Raw genomic sequence first — 23,271 nt, forward strand, 5'->3', positions numbered from 1 at the left:
TTCAATGTCTGGACTACAGGCAGGCCAGTCTAGTACCCGCACTCTTTTACTATGAAGCCACGTTGATGTAACACGTGGCTTGGCATTGTCTTGCTGAAATAAGCAGGGGCGTCCATGGTAACGTTGCTTGGATGGCAACATATGTTGCTCCAAAAGCTGTATGTACCTTTCAGCATTAATGGTGCCTTCACAGATGTGTAAGTTACCCATGTCTTGGCCACTAATACACCCCCATACCATCACACATGCTGCCTTTTACACTTTGCACCTAGAACAATCCGGATGGTTCTTTTCCTCTTTGGTCCGGAGGACACAACGTCCACAGTTTCCAAAAACAATTTGAAATGTGGACTCGTCAGACCACAGAACACTTTTCCACTTTGTATCAGTCCATCTTAGATGAGCTCAGGCCCAGCGAAGCCGACGGCGTTTCTGGGTGTTGTTGATAAACGGTTTTCGCCTTGCATAGGAGAGTTTTAACTTGCACTTACAGATGTAGCGACCAACTGTAGTTAGTGACAGTGGGTTTCTGAAGTGTTCCTGAGCCCATGTGGTGATATCCTTTACACACTGATGTGGCTTGTTGATGCAGTACAGCCTGAGGGATGGAAGGTCACGGGCTTAGCTGCTTACCTGCAGTGATTTCTCCAGATTCTCTGAACCCTTTGATGATATTACGGAGCGTAGATGGTGAAATCCCTAAATTCCTTGCAATAGCTGCTTGAGAAAGGTTGTTCTTAAACTGTTCAACAATTTGCTCAGGCATTTGTTGACAAAGTGGTGACCCTCGCCCCATCCTTGTTTGTGAATGACTGAGCATTTCATGGAATCTACTTTTATACCCAATCATGGCACCCACCTGTTCCCAATTAGCCTGCTCACCTGTGGGATGTTCCAAATAAGTGTTTGATGAGCATTCCTCAACTTTATCAGTATTTATTGCCACCTTTCCCAACTTCTTTGTCACGTGTTGCTGCCATCAAATTATAAAGTTAATGATTATTTGCAACAAAAAAAAAAGTTTATGAGTTTGAACATGAAATATGTTGTCTTTGTAGCATATTCAACTGAATATGGCTTGAAAAGGATTTGCAAATCATTGTATTCCGTTTATATTTACATCTAACATAATTTCCCAACTCATATGGAAACGGGGTTTGTAGTTATACATGCTATTAGTTATACATGCTATTAGTTATTATACATGCTATTAGTTATACATGCTATTAGTTATACATGCTATTAGTTATTATACATGCTATTAGTTATTATACATGCTATTAGTTATACATGCTATTAGTTATTATACATGCTATTAGTTATACATGCTATTAGTTATACATGCTATTAGTTATTATACATGCTATTAGTTATACATGCTATTAGTTATTATACATGCTATTAGTTATACATGCTATTAGTTATACATGCTATTAGTTATTATACATGCTATTAGTTATTATACATGCTATTAGTTATACATGCTATTAGTTATACATGCTGTTAGTTATACATGCTATTAGTTATTATACATGCTATTAGTTATACATGCTATTAGTTATACATGCTATTAGTTCCAGTGAATTTCTCTGGCTTTCTATTTCCTCTCTAATGTTTTCATATTTTCTGCAATATTTCATACATAGATATACTTTTGTATGCTTTGTTGGTGCGACAGGCCAAAGTGAAGTTGGAGAAAATGCGCTTGTTATGAATGATTTAATGTTTCTGCGTGAAACCTGCTGATCACAAAATCTGATGCCCTCTGGATCAGCCTTTTTTCAAAAAGAGCAAGCAGGAGCAGGCGTACACATCACTAAGCTAGCTTGAAGAAATGCAAGAAATACGTGCTTATACTTTAAGAAGTGTAGATAGAACTGTGTTACAGCAGAAAGTAAGCAGTTATTAACAGGAAATGAACACGTCCATTAATAAGGATCCAGAGAGATGATGGTGTAGCAGCCAGGTGTACATTACAGGTGTACATTACAGGTGTACATTACAGGTGTACATAACAGGTGTACATTACAAGTGTACATTACAGGTGTACATAACAGGTGTACATTACAGGTGTACATAACAGGTGTACATAACAGGTGTACATTACAGGTGTACATAACAGGTGTACATTACAGGTGTACATAACAGGTGTACATAACAGGTGTACATTACAGGTGTACATTACAGATGTACATAACAGGTGTACATTACAGGTGTACATTACAGGTGTACATAACAGGTGTACATAACAGGTGTACATTACAGGTGTACATTACAGGTGTACATAACAGGTGTACATAACAGGTGTACATAACAGGTGTACATTACAAGTGTACATTACAGGTGTACATTACAGGTGTACATTACAGGTGTACATAACAGGTGTACATTACAGGTGTACATTACAGGTGTACATTACAGGTGTACATAACAGGTGTACATAACAGGTGTACATTACAAGTGTACATTACAGGTGTACATAACAGGTGTACATAACAGGTGTACATAACAGGTGTACATTACAGGTGTACATTACAAGTGTACATTACAAGTGTACATTACAGGTGTACATAACAGGTGTACATAACAGGTGTACATAACAGGTGTACATAACAGGTGTACATAACAGGTGTACATTACAAGTGTACATAACAGGTGTACATTACAGGTGTACATAACATGTAGATCCATGCATAAATCCCTGGTGGTGTTACCAAGGTTAGTTTGAATATTGTCAGAATCATACAAGGAAATGATATAATAATATATGATCAACACTTATTAGATCGATGATTATTTTCACAAATTCCTTTTTTTTGTCATATTTATTATTGTTAAAAAAATTCCGGGAATAAGTGACTCTGGACACAGGAAGACTTTGGCCATGTCCACAGGAACACAGAGGGTTTCAAAAAGACATATTTGGGGTTACAACAATGTCCATCCACACAAGTGTAGTTCAAAAGTGTCTATGTCTACACACACACACACACACACACACACACACACACACACACACACACACACACACACACACACACACACACACACACACACACACACACACACACACCTGCTGTCATGCACTTTTTGTCCAATCAGAAGCCTAAAAAAAGCAGCAATATCTGACTCTGTGGCATTATTATGTTTATTTTGATGAACTTTAGACGTACAAATGATCTTTAAAAGCAGCCTGCACATACACAGAACCCTGGGAATATTATTAAAGATTGAATGTGCTGCTGAGAGCCAACACTGATAGAATTATACCGTGTTCAGCAACATGATGATGTTGTGCAACATGTGCAGTCAAGTCTACATTATTTATAAAATCAGCACGCACTAACCAGCCAAGGAAACCATTTAGCATGTTTAAGGGAATTATAAAGCATTTAATCATGGATATTGTACATGTGTAATTAACATCAGTACACACTACAATGAATATATAGTACATGTGTAATGAAGTATATATAGTATTTAACATCACTACACACTACAATGAATATATAGTACATGTGTAATGAAGTATATATAGTATTTAACATCACTACACACTACAATGAATATATAGTATATGTGTAATGAAGTATATATAGTATTTAACATCACTACACGCTACAATGAATATATAGTACATGTGTAATGAAGTATATATAGTATTTAACATCACTACACACTACAATGAATATATAGTACATGTGTAATGAAGTATATATAGTATTTAACATCACTACACACTACAATGAATATATAGTACATGTGTAATGAAGTATATATAGTATTTAACATCACTACACACTACAATGAATATATAGTACATGTGTAATGAAGTATATATAGTATTTAACATCACTACACACTACAATGAATATATAGTACATGTGTAATGAAGTATATATAGTATTTAACATCACTACACACTACAATGAATATATAGTACATGTGTAATGAAGTATATATAGTATTTAACATCACTACACACTACAATGAATATATAGTACATGTGTAATGAAGTGTGTATTGTCGTTAACATCACTACACACTACAATGAATATATAGTACATGTGTAATGAAGTATATATAGTATTTAACATCACTACACACTACAATGAATATATAGTACATGTGTAATGAAGTGTGTATTGTCGTTAACATCACTACACACTACAATGAATATATAGTACATGTGTAATGAAGTATATATAGTATTTAACATCACTACACACTACAATGAATATATAGTACATGTGTAATGAAGTATATATAGTATTTAACATCAGTACACACTACAATGAATATATAGTACATGTGTAATGAAGTATATATAGTATTTAACATCACTACACACTACAATGAATATATAGTACATGTGTAATGAAGTATATATAGTATTTAACATCACTACACACTACAATGAGGATGCTACATTATGTTTTTTGTTAGTTGCTTTTCACGCACAAGCACGGTCACGCTCGGCTCCGTCTACAAGAACACGACTCGTAAGTTAACTTCATGATCTGTCGATAAACAAGCACTGAAAACACAAGATAATGTTGCACTTTTCTTATGACACAGAGCAGAAAGTCTTGCTTGTCAAAGTTGTGTGTGGGCCTAGTTTACATGGTGTGATGTAGTTAGAGGGAATATTCAGCCTACATGGTGTTGTGATGTAGTTAGAGGGAATATTCAGCCTACATGGTGTTGTGATGTAGTTAGAGGGAATATTCAGTCTACATGGTGTTGTGATGTAGTTGGAGGGAATATTCAGCCTACATGGTGTTGTGATGTAGTTAGAGGGAATATTCAGCCTACATGGTGTTGTGATGTAGTTAGAGGGAATATTCAGTCTACATGGTGTTGTGATGTAGTTAGAGGGAATATTCAGCCTACATGGTGTTGTGATGTAGTTATAGGGAATATTCAGCCTACATGGTGTTGTGATGTAGTTAGAGGGAATATTCAGCCTACATGGTGTTGTGATGTAGTTAGAGGGAATATTCAGCCTACATGGTGTTGTGATGTAGTTGGAGGGAATATTCAGCCTACATGGTGTTGTGATGTAGTTAGAGGGAATATTCAGCCTACATGGTGTTGTGATGTAGTTAGAGGGAATATTCAGCCTACATGGTGTTGTGATGTAGTTAGAGGGAATATTCAGTCTACATGGTGTTGTGATGTAGTTAGAGGGAATATTCAGTCTACATGGTGTTGTGATGTAGTTAGAGGGAATATTCAGCCTACATGGTGTTGTGATGTAGTTAGAGGGAATATTCAGTCTACATGGTGTTGTGATGTAGTTAGAGGGAATATTCAGCCTACATGGTGTTGTGATGTAGTTAGAGGGAATATTCAGTCTACATGGTGTTGTGATGTAGTTAGAGGGAATATTCAGCGTACATGGTGTTGTGATGTAGTTAGAGGGAATATTCAGCCTACATGGTGTTGTGATGTAGTTAGAGGGAATATTCAGCCTACATGGTGTTGTGATGTAGTTAGAGGGAATATTCAGTCTACATGGTGTTGTGATGTAGTTAGAGGGAATATTCAGCCTACATGGTGTTGTGATGTAGTTAGAGGGAATATTCAGTCTACATGGTGTGATGTAGTTAGAGGGAATATTCAGCCTACATGGTGTTGTGATGTAGTTAGAGGGAATATTCAGCCTACATGGTGTTGTGATGTAGTTAGAGGGAATATTCAGTCTACATGGTGTTGTGATGTAGTTAGAGGGAATATTCAGTCTACATGGTGTTGTGATGTAGTTGGAGGGAATATTCAGCCTACATGGTGTTGTGATGTAGTTAGAGGGAATATTCAGCCTACATGGTGTTGTGATGTAGTTAGAGGGAATATTCAGTCTACATGGTGTTGTGATGTAGTTAGAGGGAATATTCAGCCTACATGGTGTTGTGATGTAGTTATAGGGAATATTCAGCCTACATGGTGTTGTGATGTAGTTAGAGGGAATATTCAGCCTACATGGTGTTGTGATGTAGTTAGAGGGAATATTCAGCCTACATGGTGTTGTGATGTAGTTGGAGGGAATATTCAGCCTACATGGTGTTGTGATGTAGTTAGAGGGAATATTCAGCCTACATGGTGTTGTGATGTAGTTAGAGGGAATATTCAGCCTACATGGTGTTGTGATGTAGTTAGAGGGAATATTCAGTCTACATGGTGTTGTGATGTAGTTAGAGGGAATATTCAGTCTACATGGTGTTGTGATGTAGTTAGAGGGAATATTCAGCCTACATGGTGTTGTGATGTAGTTAGAGGGAATATTCAGTCTACATGGTGTTGTGATGTAGTTAGAGGGAATATTCAGCCTACATGGTGTTGTGATGTAGTTAGAGGGAATATTCAGTCTACATGGTGTTGTGATGTAGTTAGAGGGAATATTCAGCGTACATGGTGTTGTGATGTAGTTAGAGGGAATATTCAGCCTACATGGTGTTGTGATGTAGTTAGAGGGAATATTCAGCCTACATGGTGTTGTGATGTAGTTAGAGGGAATATTCAGTCTACATGGTGTTGTGATGTAGTTAGAGGGAATATTCAGCCTACATGGTGTTGTGATGTAGTTAGAGGGAATATTCAGTCTACATGGTGTGATGTAGTTAGAGGGAATATTCAGCCTACATGGTGTTGTGATGTAGTTAGAGGGAATATTCAGCCTACATGGTGTTGTGATGTAGTTAGAGGGAATATTCAGTCTACATGGTGTTGTGATGTAGTTAGAGGGAATATTCAGTCTACATGGTGTTGTGATGTAGTTAGAGGGAATATTCAGTCTACATGGTGTTGTGATGTAGTTAGAGGGAATATTCAGTCTACATGGTGTTGTGATGTAGTTAGAGGGAATATTCAGCCTACATGGTGTTGTGATGTAGTTAGAGGGAATATTCAGCCTACATGGTGTTGTGATGTAGTTAGAGGGAATATTCAGCCTACATGGTGTTGTGATGTAGTTAGAGGGAATATTCAGCCTACATGGTGTTGTGATGTAGTTAGAGGGAATATTCAGCCTACATGGTGTTGTGATGTAGTTAGAGGGAATATTCAGCCTACATGGTGTTGTGATGTAGTTAGAGGGAATATTCAGCCTACATGGTGTTGTGATGTAGTTAGAGGGAATATTCAGTCTACATGGTGTTGTGATGTAGTTAGAGGGAATATTTAGCCTACATGGTGTTGTGATGTAGTTAGAGGGAAGGTTGCATGTCTACTTCCCACCTGCTTGCTACCCTCTGGCTTACAGACACTGCCACTGGCTAGTCCTTGTGAACGGAGAAGCAGCATTGTGCGTCAGTCTTCTCCTGCCAGTACACAGACTCCCCTTCACCTGTCAGGCCTCCAGGTGGCCACACATGGTAACTAGGGCCCCGCGGCCCAAGGCAAACGTGGCAGGGGATCTCGGAGCTGCAGTGGTCCCCAGAGGCGTGATGCGCAGAACCACATTATGGACGCGCCCTGGCATCACCCAACCACTGCCCCGCTGCCTTGTGGGTTAGTCTGGGAATACAAAAGGCTAGGGGAGCACACCCTGAGAGAAAAGAAAGTGCTGGTAGGCACACCGTAGGCGGTCCTCCGACAGACCGGAGCTCCGGCAATCTCCTGCAGCTGTGAGGAGGTGCCGGTCGTTCTGGGGTTCCTTTGCCACCGGATACAGCTCCCCACAGCCAAGAAGTGACGTTGGAGTCTGCGCGTCGCCCTCGTCAAAAAAGACCTCGGCGGCGGAGTGGGCGGATGATGGTTGCAGAGAAGCTCCACAACGGTCACAAAGGCGAAGGAAGGCTGCAGCAAAGATGTTGTCTTGGTCTCCATGCCATTGGACCCTGGTCTTCTCTTTGCCAAGGACAGTGTCTGTGCACCAGTCTCCCCACTTGAAAAGATTCCCTGCACAGGCGTTCTCCTGAAGGACCCATCATTACCCAACCCCCTATAAGTCCTATGGTGACCAGGAAATGGTGACAGGAGCAGGCCAGTAAAGTCTGGGAGCTTCTAGCCAGGCACTGGCACATAGGCGGTGGGTGCCTGATTCAGTCGCCTTGCTCTCGGACCGAGGCAGAGAGAGCATTTCGGCAGCAGCACCCACGTCTGAGCTGCCCTATTTAGGATCCACTCTGCTCACCCTACACGGGAAGGGGCTAGAAAAGGTGACCTAAAAATACCCTGCCTCCTACAACCTGACTGGAATACCGCGTCCTGTGGGTTCACCTCATAGTGGTGGAAAAACAAAACCAATGAACTTTGCAACTTGGAATGTGAGAAGACTTATGGACAGTGCCTCCAGCAGTGGTCCAGAAAGAAGATGGGCGATGGTTGCCAGGATTGTTTCCATGAAAAGCACATGGAAATACAACAGCTGATTGGTGATTCTTGTTGTATTTCCATGAAAAGCACATGGAAATACAACAGCTGATTGGTGATTCTTGTATTTCCATGAAAAGCACAAGGAAATACAACAGCTGATTGGTGGTTCTTGGCAGAGCCAAAGCAAGTGCAGGGACAAAGAATCAAGTGCAGAGACAAAGAATCAAGTGCAGGGACAGAGAATCAAGTGTAGGGACTAAGAATCAAGTGCAGGGACAAAGAATCAAGTGTAGGGACTAAGAATCAAGTGCAGGGACTAAGAATCAAGTGCAGGGACTAAGAATCAAGTGCAGGGACAAAGAATCAAGTGTAGGGACTAAGAATCAAGTGCAGGGACAAAGAATCAAGTGCAGGGACAAAGAATCAAGTGTAGGGACTAAGAATCAAGTGCAGGGACTAAGAATCAAGTGCAGGGACAAAGAATCAAGTGTAGGGACTAAGAATCAAGTGCAGGGACTAAGAATCAAGTGCAGGGACTAAGGGCAGACCCACGCCAAGGCAGAGGCACTTGTCCAGAGCGGAGTGAGAGAGCTGAAAAACCAATGGTGGCTTGAAGGTCTTACGGACTACAACTGGTGATCTGATTGGCTATTGCAACTGTCTATCAACTGTATGCGTCTGTTCACTTACAGTGCACACACATTGTTGATTCTGAAGGCAGATTTGGTACTAGCTGAATTCTGATTGGATACAAAGTCAAAGTAAAAACAACAACACTGGAAGGAACATAATATGACATGAAGAGAACGTGAATACTTTTACATATTTAGGCAAAGTAAATAAAACATTACTTTTATCTTTAATTATGATCATGATTTCTGGTTATGGCAGTCCAGCAGAGAAGGTCTTGTTGGCCCTGATGTCACACCACTGGTCTGCCATGATTACAACACCCTGATGTCACACCACTGGTCTGCCATGATTACAACACCCTGATGTCACACCACTGGTCTGCCATGATTACAACACACTACTGGTCTGCCATGATTACAACACACCACTGGTCTGCCATGATTACAACACACCACTGGTCTGCCATGATTACAACACACCACTGGTCTGCCATGATTACAACACACCACTGGTCTGCCATGATTACAACACACCACTGGTCTGCCATGATTACAACACACCACTGGTCTGCCATGATTACAACACCCTGATGACACACCACTGGTCTGCCATGATTACAACACACTCCTGTTGGATTCTGGAAGTAGGAACACACATGTTGCCAGAAGTCAGACCTGCGTTGCTATGGGAACGGAAATCAATGCGCGGAATAAATCAGTCCCATAACTTTATATATTTATATATATATATATATATATATATATATATATATATATATATATATATATATATATATATATATATATATATATATATATATATATACATATACATATACATATATATATATATATATATATATATATATATATATATATATATATATATATATATATACATACTTGCAGTGTGTATATCAAATGTTGAAGTAGTTTTAGAGACTTTGAAGACTCCCATGTTGTTGATCATCTGTGGCCTGCTGTGACACTTTCCAGAGTGGCTGATGTTGTACATCTCAGCAACAATGTTGCGCTGGGCTGCAGAGACTGAGATGGAGGACCCCGGCCTGGTCAGGGCCGTCTTCTCTCTGCTGCACCGCCAGTATGAAGGTGTTGGGGGGCAAATGGCTGCCCCTCTTGCCAAAGCTTACAGCATCAGCCAAGCTTCCGTGGAAGACACCATGACCCTGCTGGCCTCCTTGGGCCAAATCCGCTCGTTACTCAGCGTTCGAATGGGAAAAGAGGAGGAAAAGCTGATGATCAGACGACTAGGGTGAGGGCAGACTAGGGTGACTAGAGTGAGGGCAGATTGCACTCTTAGTTTATTTCTTGTCAAACATCAATCTTGTTTCTGGCATCCACAGAGACATCATGAACAATAAGGTTTTCTATCAGCACCCAAACTTAATGAGGGCGTTGGGGATGCACCAAACAGTGATGGAGGTGATGGTCAATGTTCTTGGAGAGAAGGAATCAAAGGTCAGTATATTATAGTCTTGGAGAGAAGGAATCAAAGGTCAGTATATTATAGTCTTTGAACTGAAAAACATGCTAGCAACAGCATGACTTTTTATTTTGGCCTGCTAGGACATTTCCTTCCCCAAGATGGTGGCCAGTTGCTGCCGATTCCTTTGCTACTTCTGCCGCATCAGCAGACACAACCAGGGAGCCTTGTTTGACCACCTCAGCTACCTCTTGGAGAACAGCAGTGTTGGACTAGGTACGTTCTTCTCAAGTACTGTGCCATACCAGGACTAGGTACGTTGTTCTCAAGTACTGTGCCATACCAGGACTAGGTACGTTGTTCTCAAGTACCGTGCCATACCAGGACTAGGTACGTTGTTCTCGAGTACTGTGCCATACCAGGACTAGGTACGTTCTTCTCAAGTACCATGCCATACCAGGGTGGGACCGCGGGGAACAGCCCTAGCAGAATAGGAGGAAGAGTATTTGGCTTCACTGTAACCACGCTGGTGTCTTCTCTCTTCTCTGTAACCACGCTGGTGTCTTCTTTCTTCCCTGTAACCACACTGGTGTCTTCTTTCTTCTCTGTAACCACGCTGGTGTCTTCTCTCTTCTCTGTAACCACGCTGGTGTCTTCTTTCTTCTCTGTAACCACGCTGCCGTCTTCTTTCTTCTCTGTAACCACGCTGGTGTCTTCTTTCTTCTCTATAACCACACTGGTGTCTTCTTTCTTCTCTGTAACCACGCTGGTGTCTTCTTTCTTCTCTGTAACCACGCTGGTGTCTTCTTTCTTCTCTGTAACCACGCTGGTGTCTTCTTTCTTCTCTATAACCACGCTGGTGTCTTCTTTCTTCTCTATAACCACACTGGTGTCTTCTTTCTTCTCTGTAACCACGCTGGTGTCTTCTTTCTTCTCTGTAACCACGCTGGTGTCTTCTTTCTTCTCTGTAACCACGCTGGTGTCTTCTTTCTTCTCTGTAACCACGCTGGTGTCTTCTTTCTTCTCTGTAACCACGTATTACGACGTAATACGAGAGTACCACGCAACATAATATATCTGTGACGGCGTAATACGAGAGTACCACGCAACATAATATATCTGTGACGACGTAATACGAGAGTACCACGCAACATAATGTATCTGTGACGACGTAATACGAGAGTACCACGCAACATAATGTATCTGTGACGACGTAATACGAGAGTACCACGCAACATAATATATCTGTGACGACGTAATACGAGAGTACCACGCAACATAATATATCTGTGACGACGTAATACGAGAGTACCACGCAACATAATATATCTGTGACGACGTAATACGAGAGTACCACGCAACATAATATATCTGTGACGACGTAATACGAGAGTACCACGCAACATAATATATCTGTGACGACGTAATACGAGAGTACCACGCAACATAATATATCTGTGACGACGTAATACGAGAGTACCACGCAACATAATATATCTGTGACGACGTAATACGAGAGTACCACGAAACATAATATATCTGTGACGACGTAATACGAGAGTACCACGCAACATAATATATCTGTGACGACGTAATACGAGAGTACCACGCAACATAATGTATCTGTGACGACGTAATACGAGAGTACCACGCAACATAATATATCTGTGACGACGTAATACGAGAGTACCACGCAACATAATATATCTGTGACGACGTAATACGAGAGTACCACGCAACATAATGTATCTGTGACGACGTAATACGAGAGTACCACGCAACATAATATATCTGTGACGACGTAATACGAGAGTACCACGCAACATAATATATCTGTGACGACGTAATACGAGAGTACCACGCAACATAATATATCTGTGACGACGTAATACGAGAGTACCACGCAACATAATATATCTGTGACGACGTAATACGAGAGTACCACGCAACATAATATATCTGTGACGACGTAATACGAGAGTACCACGCAACATAATATATCTGTGACGACGTAATACGAGAGTACCACGCAACATAATGTATCTGTGACGACGTAATACGAGAGTACCACGCAACATAATATATCTGTGACGACGTAATACGAGAGTACCACGCAACATAATATATCTGTGACGACGTAATACGAGAGTACCACGCAACATAATATATCTGTGACGACGTAATACGAGAGTACCACGCAACATAATATATCTGTGACGACGTAATACGAGAGTACCACGCAACATAATATATCTGTGACGACGTAATACGAGAGTACCACGCAACATAATATATCTGTGACGACGTAATACGAGAGTACCACGCAACATAAAGCAATAAAAAGCAACATAAGGCAGGTCTTTGCTTCTTTCTTTTCCTCAAACACTTCAGCGGATTGTTGTCAACTTGCAGACTTTCTCACTAAATCTAGAATCTGTCCAACTCCTCTGACACACTTTGTTTCTCCAAAAGCGACTGGTGACAAATCTAGCAGAGCTTTTCTGAGACATGAAGGTACAAGTCCTTCCTCACAGTCTACTGAATATTTGCTCTTAGACACTTTGAACTGGAAACATTTCCTGCTACTTTGAAGTGCGATCACAATGAAGTTCATTCCAGTCACAGCAGAGAGTTGTTGAGACGTAAATGTTTCATCACTGTCTCGCTTCAAATAAAAACAAACCCATCGTTCTTGTTAATGAGCCACTCAATAGATTTGGTTCCTTCCTGAATATCTCAACCTTTCAGTCTTTTGTTCAGATTTGATACAATGTACAACAAATACAACTAAACTAAGAGTCAACAGAAGAAAATTAATTTAGCATTTTTAACTCACACATCTTCTTTTCTTGAAGTTTATGGATTAGGCTTAGACTTCCTTTTATTGTCATTCAAATGTGAACTTTACAGTACAGATAAGAAGGACATTTCGTTGCATTAGATGGTTGTAGTGCAGGATAAAAGAGCAATAAGGTGCAGGTATAAATCAATAGATTACTACAGATAAATATATTGCAATGGCTACTATAAGCTTAAAACACAGGAACCGCCTGTTTTGTATGTGTCTATTTGTAAAATAAACACATGACATTGTTCTGACATTCTTTTCCGCATGGAAGGGTAATGTTTTAAAAAGTTTTGTCCGTGAATTGTATCGTAAGCCATGTGTGGAGATTCACATTGGGAGATGCACACCCCTAGTAAGAAGCTAACAATGTTATGCAGAGGTATAGTTATAAAAACATTTGCATAGTCCAAAATATTTTGTGCGCTCCAACTAACAGAAGATATTTGAGAAGCACTTGTCTAATCTCACCTCTGGCCTTCAACTGGGAAGACATGACACCTTCATGGTGTGCATGATGGTCAGTCTTATATGTTTGATGGATCTTAGCTTCACCATCCATGCGCGGGGCCACTCCCCTGGACGTGGCAGCAGCCTCCGTCATGGACAACAACCAGCTGGCCCTCGCTTTGAGGGAGCCTGACCTCCAGAAGGTCAGCACTTCTTTCACATATTCAATGAATAGAAGACTTTTTTGCAATCAGCCTATTTTTCATCTCCAGGTGGTGAACTACCTTGCCGGCTGCGGTCTAAAAAGCTGCCCTCTGCTTGTGGCTAAAGGCTACCCGGACATTGGATGGAACCCCGTGGAGGGCGAACGCTACCTGGATTTTCTACGTTTTGCTGTCTTCTGCAATGGTAACTTTGCTAGCGCTTCCACTGCCATGAACAGGACCAAGATTCTTTTTGACCGCAGGCGAAAATGTGGAGGAGAATGCCTACTTGGTGTTGAGGTTGTTGATCCGTCGCCCCGAGTGTTTTGGTCCTGCCCTGCGAGGAGACGGTGGGAAGGGTCTCCTCGCCGCCATGGAGGAAAGCATCAGGATATCTGAAGAGCCGTCTATGGATGGACCTTCTACTAGCGACCACTCCAGTGCAACACTGTCAGTCCCACTTGCTTCTTTTCATTGCATTTTATTTATCTCCTTCATTGATGTGCATCTGGGGCGGTATAGCTCGGTTGGTAGAGTGGCCGTGCCATCAACCTGAGGGTTGCAGGTTCGATCCCCGCTTCCGCCATCCTAGTAACTGCCGTTGTGTCCTTGGGCAAGACACTTTACCCACCTGCTCTCAGTGCCACCCACACTGGTTTAAATGTAACTTAGATATTGGGTTTTCACTATGTAAAGCGCTTTGAGTCACTAGAGAAAAGCGCTATATAAATATAATTCACTTCACTTCACTTCACTTCATCTTTGATCGATAGACAATTATACCTCAATTATTCAATTATACATTTACACACCAATGCCTGAGAAGGAGCAGGATGAAGAAAAATCTTATATTTTCCTGCCCCCTTCAACATAATATGTAGTCTTACTTAATGGATATCATATAAACCAACAATTATATCCAAATATAATGAAAACAAACAAAAAAACACAAGTGCAAAACTTCATGGAGTACAAACCCAACAAAACAAAGTAATATACACCTCACGGGATGATACAAAACAAAGACAAAACCAGGCAAAAAATAAGTAAAGTAATAAATATAAAGCAAAATGTATTTTGCTTTATATTGGTGAGCCTCTGGATGGATCTATATGTAGTATTGATAGATTAGAAGGTCATGTATTTGGTGTCTTATTTCATCAAATAAGACACTCAGAGTCATCAACTGACTCTCATTTACATTTTTAAAAGACATTAGAGCTCTGCCATTTGGCTGAAAAGTGTACCACAATATAACTTTTATATCGCTCAATTGTTCATATTTTTTAGGACTTTCCGAGAGGAAAATATTACATGTAAAAATGTCAACACAAGCATGGAAAACTATTAATGTAAACAATATTTAAAAATCACATTGAACACGTTACAATAAGCTCTTGAAATGAGGGATAATGTAAGAAATGCTTAATAAAGTGTAACAAAAGTGTAAAAATGTAAACACAGAAACCTGACAATTAGTTTTTGCAGGTTTAGTGCCAGGGAGTTACAGCTGTGCTCTAAAGGGTAAGCAGTTGGTCGTATGGTCCATAAAAAAAAAAGCCTCTGTTGAGATGACTTTCCTTGTTTTATCGACAAATTCTTTGCTCTCTGCACCGCTAATGTTTTGTTTCTTTTTTCGCTCCATGCAAAGAATCAACCGCGAGACAGCAGGATGGCGCAACAAAACTGATAGTTGATTGGCTGTTAGTGTGTCACTCCCACTGTTATCACTTCCTGTTAACGTGTCACTCCCACTGTTATCACTTCCTGTTAGCGTGTCACTCCCACTGTTATCACTTCCTGTTAGCGTGCCACTCCCACTGTTATCACTTCCTGTTAGCGTGTCACTCCCACTGTTATCACTTCCTGTTAGCGTGTCACTCCCACTGTTATCACTTCCTGTTAGCATGTCACTCCCACTGTTATCACTTCCTGTTAGCGTGTCACTCCCACTGTTATCACTTCCTGTTAGCGTGCCACTCCCACTGTTATCACTTCCTGTTAGCGTGTCACTCCCACTGTTATCACTTCCTGTTAGCTTGTCACTCCCACTGTTATCACTTCCTGTTAGCGTGTCACTCCCACTGTTATCACTTCCTGTTAGCGTGTCACTCCCACTGTTATCACTTCCTGTTAGCATGTCACTCCCACTGTTATCACTTCCTGTTAGTGTGTCACTCCCACTGTTATCACTTCCTGTTAGCGTGTCACTCCCACTGTTATCACTTCCTGTTAGCGTGTCACTCCCACTGTTATCACTTCCTGTTAGCGTGTCACTCCCACTGTTATCACTTCCTGTTAGCTTGTCACTCCCACTGTTATCACTTCCTGTTAGCGTGTCACTCCCACTGTTATCACTTCCTGTTAGCGTGTCACTCCCACTGTTATCACTTCCTGTTAGCATGTCACTCCCACTGTTATCACTTCCTGTTAGTGTGTCACTCCCACTGTTATCACTTCCTGTTAGCGTGTCACTCCCACTGTTATCACTTCCTGTTAGCGTGTCACTCCCACTGTTATCACTTCCTGTTAGCGTGTCACTCCCACTGTTATCACTTCCTGTTAGCGTGTCACTCCCACTGTTATCACTTCCTCCGTTGCTGGGTTACCAGCGAGCGAGTGCCTTTGTTCATGCAACCAATCTTGCTACACAACTTCCGCTTTCTTCTAGAATGTTTTATCAAACACATTCTTTATTGATATCGAGTCTTTCTCGACATATATTGATATTCTTTTATCGGCCAGTCCTAGTCCAGATAATACATATTGTATGGGGTTTAGTGTACATTTTGTCATTTTATATCTCCTTTTTTGAGTCTATCTGCAAGATATTTGATACTGGAGGTGTTCCCAGATTGCAAATGAAACCACACCCCATCCTCTCCCAAAGGTATCATCATTTATCTTTTGAAAATGTACACTTTGAATATATATCTAAAAGTTGTCACTGCTATTTCATTTTTTTTCAGACAAAGTTGAAAATAAACTTCCTAAACATTAACCCCATAAACCGTGGACTATGGGGCGGTATAGCTTGGTTGGTAGAGTGGCCGTGCCAGCAACTTGAGGGTTCCAGGTTCGATTCTGGCTCCTGTCGTCCTAGTCACTGCCGTTGTGTCCTTGGGCAAGGCACTTTACCCACCTGCCACCCACACTGCTTTAAATGGAACTTACATATTGGCTTTCACTATGTAAAGCGCTTTGAGTCACAAGAGAAAAGCGCTATATAAATATAATTCACTTCACTAGCAAAGTAAGATTTTCATTGTACGGCAAACTGTGTGTCTAACTGTGCAAACTGTGTGTCTAACTGTGCATATGACAACAAACAATCTGGAATCTTCAATTACATAGATTCACCCGGTCACAACATTAGGGACCCCTGCACACTCGCTGTTCGATTCAGACTTTTAAAAAAAAAAAGCTTCTTGTAGCAGCATCTACGTCACTGCATGTCGCACGTCGCTTTTATGCACACACCGAGATCGGATGAAAACGATACTTTTATGCTCCTCCCCCTCTGGCTGAGAGCTCGTCTAAATAAGAACTTCCACCTCGCTCTGACATCACCACAAGCAGAGGCATCCTCCATGCCAGAAGCTGCAGGATGTTTGAGCCACACTGAAATACACTTACAATATACACTAATGACTTTTAAATCCACAGAAAGTGAACATGACAAAGGAACACCAGCTAAAAATCACATTTTATAAGCTTCATCATTTCTGTCAAAAAAAGACAGCAATCCAATTATTGTGTAACATCATTGTTTTGTGTAACATCATTGTTTTGTGTCACATCATTGTTTTGTGTCACATCATTGTTTTGTGTCACATCATTGATTTGTGTCACATCGTTGTTTTGTGTCACATCATTGTTTTGTGTCACATCGTTGTTTTGTGTCACATCATTGTTTTGTGTAACAGATCATTGTTTTGTGTCACATCATTGTTTTGTGTAACAGATAATTGTTTTGTGTCACATCATTGTTTTGTGTAACAGATAATTGTTTTGTGTCACATCATTGTTTTGTGTCACATCATTGTTTCGTGTCACATCATTGTTTTGTGTCACATCATTGTTTTGTGTCACATCATTGATTTGTGTCACATTGTTTTGTGTAACATCATTGTTTTGTGTCACATCATTGTTTTGTGTAACAGATAATTGTTTTGTGTCACATCATTGTTTTGTGTAACATCATTGTTTTGTGTCACATCATTGTTTTGTGTAACAGATAATTGTTTTGTGTCACATCATTGTTTTGTGTAACATCATTGTTTTGTGTAACAGATAATTGTTTTGTGTCACATTGTTTTGTGTAACATTATTGTTTTGTGTCACATCATTGTTTCGTGTCACATCATTGTTTTGTGTCACATCATTGTTTTGTGTCACATCATTGTTTTGTGTAACATCATTGTTTTGTGTCACATCATTGTTTCGTGTCACATCATTGTTTTGTGTCACATCATTGTTTTGTGTCACATCGTTGTTTTGTGTCACATCGTTGTTTTGTGTCACATCATTGTTTTGTGTAACAGATAATTGTTTTGTGTCACATCATTGTTTTGTGTAACATCATTGTTTTGTGTCACATCATTGTTTTGTGTCACATCATTGTTTTGTGTCACATCATTGTTTTGTGTCACATCATTGTTTTGTGTAACAGATAATTGTTTTGTGTCACATCATTGTTTTGTGTAACAGATAATTGTTTTGTGTCACATCATTGTTTTGTGTCACATCATTGTTTCGTGTCACATCATTGTTTTGTGTCACATCATTGTTTTGTGTCACATCATTGATTTGTGTCACATCATTGTTTTGTGTAACATCATTGTTTTGTGTCACATCATTGTTTTGTGTCACATCCTTGTTTTGTGTCACATCATTGTTTTGTGTAACATCATTGTTTTGTGTCACATCGTTGTTTTGTGTCACATCATTGTTTTGTGTAACAGATAATTGTTTTGTGTCACATTGTTTTGTGTCACATCATTGTTTTGTGTCACATCATTGTTTTGTGTAACAGATAATTGTTTTGTGTCACATCATTGTTTTGTGTCACATCATTGTTTTGTGTCACATCATTGTTTTGTGTAACAGATAATTGTTTTGTGTCACATCATTGTTTTGTGTAACATTATTGTTTTGTGTCACATCATTGTTTCGTGTCACATCATTGTTTTGTGTCACATCATTGTTTTGTGTCACATCATTGTTTTGTGTAACATCATTGTTTTGTGTCACATCATTGTTTCGTGTCACATCATTGTTTTGTGTCACATCATTGTTTTGTGTCACATCATTGTTTTGTGTCACATCGTTGTTTTGTGTCACATCATTGTTTTGTGTAACAGATAATTGTTTTGTGTAACATCATTGTTTTGTGTCACATCATTGTTTTGTGTCACATCATTGTTTTGTGTAACAGATAATTGTTTTCTGTCACATCATTGTTTTGTGTAACATCATTGTTTTGTGTCACATCATTGTTTTGTGTAACAGATAATTGTTTTGTGTCACATCATTGATTTGTGTCACATCATTGTTTTGTGTAACATCATTGTTTTGTGTCACATCATTGTTTTGTGTAACAGATAATTGTTTTGTGTCACATCATTGTTTTGTGTAACATCATTGTTTTGTGTCACATCGTTGTTTTGTGTCACATCATTGTTTTGTGTAACAGATAATTGTTTTGTGTCACATCATTGTTTTGTGTAACATCATTGTTTTGTGTCACATCATTGTTTTGTGTAACAGATAATTGTTTTGTGTCACATCATTGTTTTGTGTAACATCATTGTTTTGTGTCACATCATTGTTTTGTGTAACAGATAATTGTTTTGTGTCACATTGTTTTGTGTAACATTATTGTTTTGTGTCACATCATTGTTTCGTGTCACATCATTGTTTTGTGTCACATCATTGTTTTGTGTCACATCATTGTTTTGTGTAACATCATTGTTTTGTGTCACATCATTGTTTCGTGTCACATCATTGTTTTGTGTCACATCATTGTTTTGTGTCACATCGTTGTTTTGTGTCACATCGTTGTTTTGTGTCACATCATTGTTTTGTGTAACAGATAATTGTTTTGTGTCACATCATTGTTTTGTGTAACATCATTGTTTTGTGTCACATCATTGTTTTGTGTAACAGATAATTGTTTTGTGTCACATCATTGTTTTGTGTAACATCATTGTTTTGTGTCACATCATTGTTTTGTGTAACAGATAATTGTTTTGTGTCACATTGTTTTGTGTAACATTATTGTTTTGTGTCACATCATTGTTTCGTGTCACATCATTGTTTTGTGTCACATCATTGTTTTGTGTCACATCATTGTTTTGTGTAACATCATTGTTTTGTGTCACATCATTGTTTTGTGTCACATCATTGTTTTGTGTCACATCATTGTTTTGTGTCACATCGTTGTTTTGTGTCACATCGTTGTTTTGTGTCACATCATTGTTTTGTGTAACAGATAATTGTTTTGTGTCACATCATTGTTTTGTGTAACATCATTGTTTTGTGTCACATCATTGTTTTGTGTCACATCGTTGTTTTGTGTCACATCATTGTTTTGTGTCACATCATTGTTTTGTGTCACATCATTGTTTTGTGTCACATCATTGTTTTGTGTAACAGATAATTGTTTTGTGTCACATCATTGTTTTGTGTAACAGATAATTGTTTTGTGTCACATCATTGTTTTGTGTCACATCATTGTTTCGTGTCACATCATTGTTTTGTGTCACATCATTGTTTTGTGTCACATCATTGATTTGTGTCACATCATTGTTTTGTGTAACATCATTGTTTTGTGTCACATCATTGTTTTGTGTCACATCCTTGTTTTGTGTCACATCATTGTTTTGTGTAACATCATTGTTTTGTGTCACATCGTTGTTTTGTGTCACATCATTGTTTTGTGTAACAGATAATTGTTTTGTGTCACATTGTTTTGTGTCACATCATTGTTTTGTGTCACATCATTGTTTTGTGTAACAGATAATTGTTTTGTGTCACATCATTGTTTTGTGTCACATCATTGTTTTGTGTCACATCATTGTTTTGTGTAACAGATAATTGTTTTGTGTCACATCATTGTTTTGTGTAACATTATTGTTTTGTGTCACATCATTGTTTCGTGTCACATCATTGTTTTGTGTCACATCATTGTTTTGTGTCACATCATTGTTTTGTGTAACATCATTGTTTTGTGTCACATCATTGTTTCGTGTCACATCATTGTTTTGTGTCACATCATTGTTTTGTGTCACATCATTGTTTTGTGTCACATCGTTGTTTTGTGTCACATCATTGTTTTGTGTAACAGATAATTGTTTTGTGTAACATCATTGTTTTGTGTCACATCATTGTTTTGTGTCACATCATTGTTTTGTGTAACAGATAATTGTTTTCTGTCACATCATTGTTTTGTGTAACATCATTGTTTTGTGTCACATCATTGTTTTGTGTAACAGATAATTGTTTTGTGTCACATCATTGATTTGTGTCACATCATTGTTTTGTGTAACATCATTGTTTTGTGTCACATCATTGTTTTGTGTAACAGATAATTGTTTTGTGTCACATCATTGTTTTGTGTAACATCATTGTTTTGTGTCACATCGTTGTTTTGTGTCACATCATTGTTTTGTGTAACAGATAATTGTTTTGTGTCACATCATTGTTTTGTGTAACATCATTGTTTTGTGTCACATCATTGTTTTGTGTAACAGATAATTGTTTTGTGTCACATCATTGTTTTGTGTAACATCATTGTTTTGTGTCACATCATTGTTTTGTGTAACAGATAATTGTTTTGTGTCACATTGTTTTGTGTAACATTATTGTTTTGTGTCACATCATTGTTTCGTGTCACATCATTGTTTTGTGTCACATCATTGTTTTGTGTCACATCATTGTTTTGTGTAACATCATTGTTTTGTGTCACATCATTGTTTCGTGTCACATCATTGTTTTGTGTCACATCATTGTTTTGTGTCACATCGTTGTTTTGTGTCACATCGTTGTTTTGTGTCACATCATTGTTTTGTGTAACAGATAATTGTTTTGTGTCACATCATTGTTTTGTGTAACATCATTGTTTTGTGTCACATCATTGTTTTGTGTCACATCGTTGTTTTGTGTCACATCATTGTTTTGTGTCACATCATTGTTTTGTGTCACATCATTGTTTTGTGTCACATCATTGTTTTGTGTAACAGATAATTGTTTTGTGTCACATCATTGTTTTGTGTAACAGATAATTGTTTTGTGTCACATCATTGTTTTGTGTCACATCATTGTTTCGTGTCACATCATTGTTTTGTGTCACATCATTGTTTTGTGTCACATCGTTGTTTTGTGTCACATCGTTGTTTTGTGTCACATCATTGTTTTGTGTAACAGATAATTGTTTTGTGTCACATCATTGTTTTGTGTAACATCATTGTTTTGTGTCACATCATTGTTTTGTGTCACATCGTTGTTTTGTGTCACATCATTGTTTTGTGTCACATCATTGTTTTGTGTCACATCATTGTTTTGTGTAACAGATAATTGTTTTGTGTCACATCATTGTTTTGTGTAACAGATAATTGTTTTGTGTCACATCATTGTTTTGTGTCACATCATTGTTTCGTGTCACATCATTGTTTTGTGTCACATCATTGTTTTGTGTCACATCATTGATTTGTGTCACATCATTGTTTTGTGTAACATCATTGTTTTGTGTCACATCATTGTTTTGTGTCACATCCTTGTTTTGTGTCACATCATTGTTTTGTGTAACATCATTGTTTTGTGTCACATCGTTGTTTTGTGTCACATCATTGTTTTGTGTAACAGATAATTGTTTTGTGTCACATTGTTTTGTGTCACATCATTGTTTTGTGTCACATCATTGTTTTGTGTAACAGATTATTGTTTTGTGTCACATCATTGTTTTGTGTCACATCATTGTTTTGTGTAACAGATAATTGTTTTGTGTCACATCATTGTTTTGTGTAACATTATTGTTTTGTGTCACATCATTGTTTCGTGTCACATCATTGTTTTGTGTCACATCATTGTTTTGTGTCACATCATTGTTTTGTGTAACATCATTGTTTTGTGTCACATCATTGTTTCGTGTCACATCATTGTTTTGTGTCACATCATTGTTTTGTGTCACATCGTTGTTTTGTGTCACATCATTGTTTTGTGTAACAGATAATTGTTTTGTGTAACATCATTGTTTTGTGTCACATCATTGTTTTGTGTCACATCATTGTTTTGTGTAACAGATAATTGTTTTCTGTCACATCATTGTTTTGTGTAACATCATTGTTTTGTGTCACATCATTGTTTTGTGTAACAGATAAT

General features: G+C 38.7%; 1 protein-coding gene across 8 annotated transcripts in view; it reads left to right on the plus strand.

The window, feature by feature from the left end:
* LOC133657601 (ryanodine receptor 2-like) overlaps positions 1-23,271 on the plus strand; it is a 212,667-nt gene that overhangs the window by 66,349 nt on the left and 123,047 nt on the right. For all 8 annotated transcript variants that reach the window (XM_062059109.1, XM_062059105.1, XM_062059111.1 and 5 more), the window contains exons 42-47: positions 9,945-10,221; positions 10,313-10,427; positions 10,536-10,668; positions 13,787-13,890; positions 13,960-14,095; positions 14,154-14,340. In XM_062059109.1, coding sequence (XP_061915093.1) covers positions 9,945-10,221; positions 10,313-10,427; positions 10,536-10,668; positions 13,787-13,890; positions 13,960-14,095; positions 14,154-14,340 — 952 coding nt within the window. The remainder of the gene's footprint in view (positions 1-9,944; positions 10,222-10,312; positions 10,428-10,535; positions 10,669-13,786; positions 13,891-13,959; positions 14,096-14,153; positions 14,341-23,271) is intronic.

This window comes from Entelurus aequoreus, linkage group LG09 (genome assembly GCF_033978785.1).
Source record: "Entelurus aequoreus isolate RoL-2023_Sb linkage group LG09, RoL_Eaeq_v1.1, whole genome shotgun sequence".
Lineage (NCBI taxonomy): Eukaryota > Metazoa > Chordata > Actinopteri > Syngnathiformes > Syngnathidae > Entelurus > Entelurus aequoreus.